The sequence below is a fragment of the Chiloscyllium plagiosum genome, chromosome 16, assembly GCF_004010195.1.
Source record: "Chiloscyllium plagiosum isolate BGI_BamShark_2017 chromosome 16, ASM401019v2, whole genome shotgun sequence".
Lineage (NCBI taxonomy): Eukaryota > Metazoa > Chordata > Chondrichthyes > Orectolobiformes > Hemiscylliidae > Chiloscyllium > Chiloscyllium plagiosum.
In genome coordinates, this window is record NC_057725.1 from 63,330,128 (window position 1) to 63,333,050 (window position 2,923).

A 2,923-nucleotide genomic window follows, 5' to 3' on the forward strand; every position below is an offset into this window, starting at 1 on the left:
TGAGCTGCCAGAGGAAGTGGTGGAGGCTGGTACAATTGCAACATTTAAGAGGCATTTGGATGGGTATATGAATAGGAAGGGTTTGGATGGATATGGGCCGGGTACTGGCAGGTGGGATTAGATTGGGTTGGGATATCTGGTTGGCATGGACGGGTTGGACCGAAGGGTCTGTTTCTATGCTGTACATCTCTGACTCTATAACCTTAATGCCCAACCTACCCTATCTCCACCAGACCCAATTTCTCTCACCTTCCCTACATTACCTCAGCATCTTCTTGGTCCCCTAGGCACCTTTCACCCTGGTTCCCTACTTCCTGGTGCCCTACCCACAAATCCACTTTGCATGTTCCCCTCTTACCCATCTGGCTCTCTGCTCTCCCTTGGACACTAACCTCTCTCTGATCTTATGTTTGTACTGTTTGACAGCAGCTGTCGAAGTAGCTGAGAGAGACATGGGAGCTCTGACTGTTGTGAATGTGGAGAGAGGGCGTAGTTTCCTTCCTCTGACAGTTCTACACTCTGAAGGAACTGTTAGAATGGAATACAGCTCCATATTTCGCAGAGCCCGGAGCAGAATCTCCTGTCAGAAATGTAGAGCTCCCTCCTTTCGTGAAAAGAAGGGGCTAAGTGGCAATCTGCATGAGATTGGGCCAAGTTTTCCAAGGTGTGACAACGTTTATGCAGAACAGCAAACCTTTCAGTCAGAACGAGATATTATGGACAATTACATGACTCATTGTGAAGGAGTAGATGAAATGCGCTGAAGGAACTTATTCATCAGAACCATCGTCTAATCTTTAATGCATTAAATATTTTACCAGCCGCATGCTAAAATTAGACTCAAGCTAATATCTAATAAAGATTATAAATCACTGTGTATATGAAGAGGGCAGATTTAGGAACTTCAAAGTTCCTCGTAACAAACATCTGCCTGGCGGGAGTGAGATTGTAGTATCCTGGGGCCGAAAAATGTCATGCTGGAAAAACAGCAGGCCAGGCAGCATCCGAGGAGCAGGAGAATCAACGTTTCGGGCATAAGCCCTTCTTCAGGAAGGGCTGAAGAAGCCCCCCACCAGCTCATCTGGAATTTCAAGGATAGATGGTTAAGATTCTCTCTTTCTGGGGATGACCATTGCCTGGTAGATGTGTGGGATGAATGATGATTAGCTGTTTGGACATTTACTTTGAGCGCAGAATTCAATACAGGAGCAAGCACTAAACTTTGTTGTACACGGCTGATTGAGCTCTATTGACAGAAGTTGCTCACTGACTTAAGGCAGGGTGTTTAAACTCCCTGGAAAAATAACAGATACTGATTTTTTTTTCGTCCTGCTTTCTCAGCATCTCCAATTTGGGAATGTTCGGAATCAGCGGTTTCAGTGCCATCATTAATCCACCACAAGCTTGCATCCTAGCCATCGGGCAGTCCCGCCATGACCTGACAATTTGCGAAGATGACAAAGGCAACCGCACCCTCTGCCGGAAGGACATGATGACCGTCACCCTGTCCAGCGATGGCCGGCTGGTGGACGATGAGCTTGCATCTCAGTTTTTGGAGAGCTTCAAGCTTAACCTGGAAAATCCAAAGTTATTAGCTGTGTTCTAGGCTGCACCTCACCATGCAAGGGATTAGAGATGTTACATGGAAGACATTGTACTTATAAAGCAGAATTTATTTTATTTTTAGTCTTGTGACAATGCAGGTGAATGCCTATCCTGCCTTTACTGCATCCTGTGTGTAAGGCCAAATAAAATAACTGTTTGTTATTTGTTTCATTGGGTTGCCATCTTCATCTCATTATCACTACAGCCAGCTTTGTTCTGCCTGGCGGCAGTGAAAAACCCAGTCTGAGTTCAACTTGTCCAGAAGACTCCGTGTTCCCTCAATCTTACTCCAAATAAACTGCTGACCATTCACCTTCTCCTTTCTCCCAGCGTTGGATGGTGTTGTTATTGGTTCAGATGTTGTCTTCCTCTCCTTCAAATCTACCATCATTCCTGCTTCTTAACAAAAAAAATTCAACGGCCTCCCTGCTACAGTCTAAATAGGCGGTGAGTAGGTTATTTTTTTTCTGTCACTGATATTTCAGAGTAGTGTTGGGTGGATGGCAAGACAGTGCTGAAACCTGTAAATTAAACTTTCAGGTCTCAAGCCAAAGGTACCACCTCCTGTAACTAAAGGAGTCACAAGTGAGCTGTCATGAAGTCAATGGCTGTAATCCACTCTGTACATTTCATTTACAAACAGTTGCACCAACAATCAAATGGTCTTTTTTTCCCCCCATGCATCCCTGAAAAGAAAGAAACACTTGCATTAATGAAGTGCCTTTTGCATCTTCAGGATATCCCGAAGCACTTCACAAACTGCAGTTCCAAAACAAAAATCTGATTGGTTGTTAAACAAGAAAGGCAGCAGCCCGAGAGTGTACAGCAAGTTTACACAAGCTGCAATACGATCCCGAGTCAGTAAACGAGAGTGCTGGGAACTCAGTTCCTGTAGAAATGGCCAAAATACCTGGCTTTGTCTTACAAACGGGTCAGTGAGCGTCCAGGATTCCCATTACCATTTAGTGACTCTGCACTTCCATCTGTACTATGTAGATGCCAAGCTCCTGAACAGTGAAGGAGCTGGTTTGTTCTGTCTATAAATCAAGAATAATAGAGACAAGAGCGAGTTAACAAAAGACAAACACAATCAAAGGCTTTACAGACCTAAAATCACAAATGCCAAGCCAGGATAGTATAACTGTCTTGATTACTTTAATTCCCATCAACCAACTATTTGACATAATTGTACAGAACTGTTCCTGTGTTCATTCAAATTGAAATTTGAGTGACTTAGCCTATGACTGGACATTATTAGCTATAGTTGTAAATGACCTTGTGCATATTTAACAGAGGTTAACAGCCCTGCTGGAATGTA

At 43.9% G+C, this 2,923-nt stretch overlaps 2 protein-coding genes across 7 annotated transcripts in view; both read left to right on the plus strand.

Moving 5' to 3' along the window:
• Positions 1–1,776, plus strand: part of pdhx (pyruvate dehydrogenase complex component X) — a 206,131-nt gene extending 204,355 nt beyond the window's left edge. For all 4 annotated transcript variants that reach the window (XM_043706270.1, XM_043706268.1, XM_043706269.1 and 1 more), the window contains one exon: positions 1,342–1,776. In XM_043706270.1, the coding sequence (XP_043562205.1) occupies positions 1,342–1,606 (265 nt within the window). In that variant the 3' untranslated portion in view covers positions 1,607–1,776. The remainder of the gene's footprint in view (positions 1–1,341) is intronic.
• The window catches only part of LOC122557968 (excitatory amino acid transporter 2-like), a 510,588-nt gene that overhangs the window by 395,243 nt on the left and 112,422 nt on the right, over positions 1–2,923 (plus strand). The gene's annotated exons all lie outside the window — the stretch shown is intronic.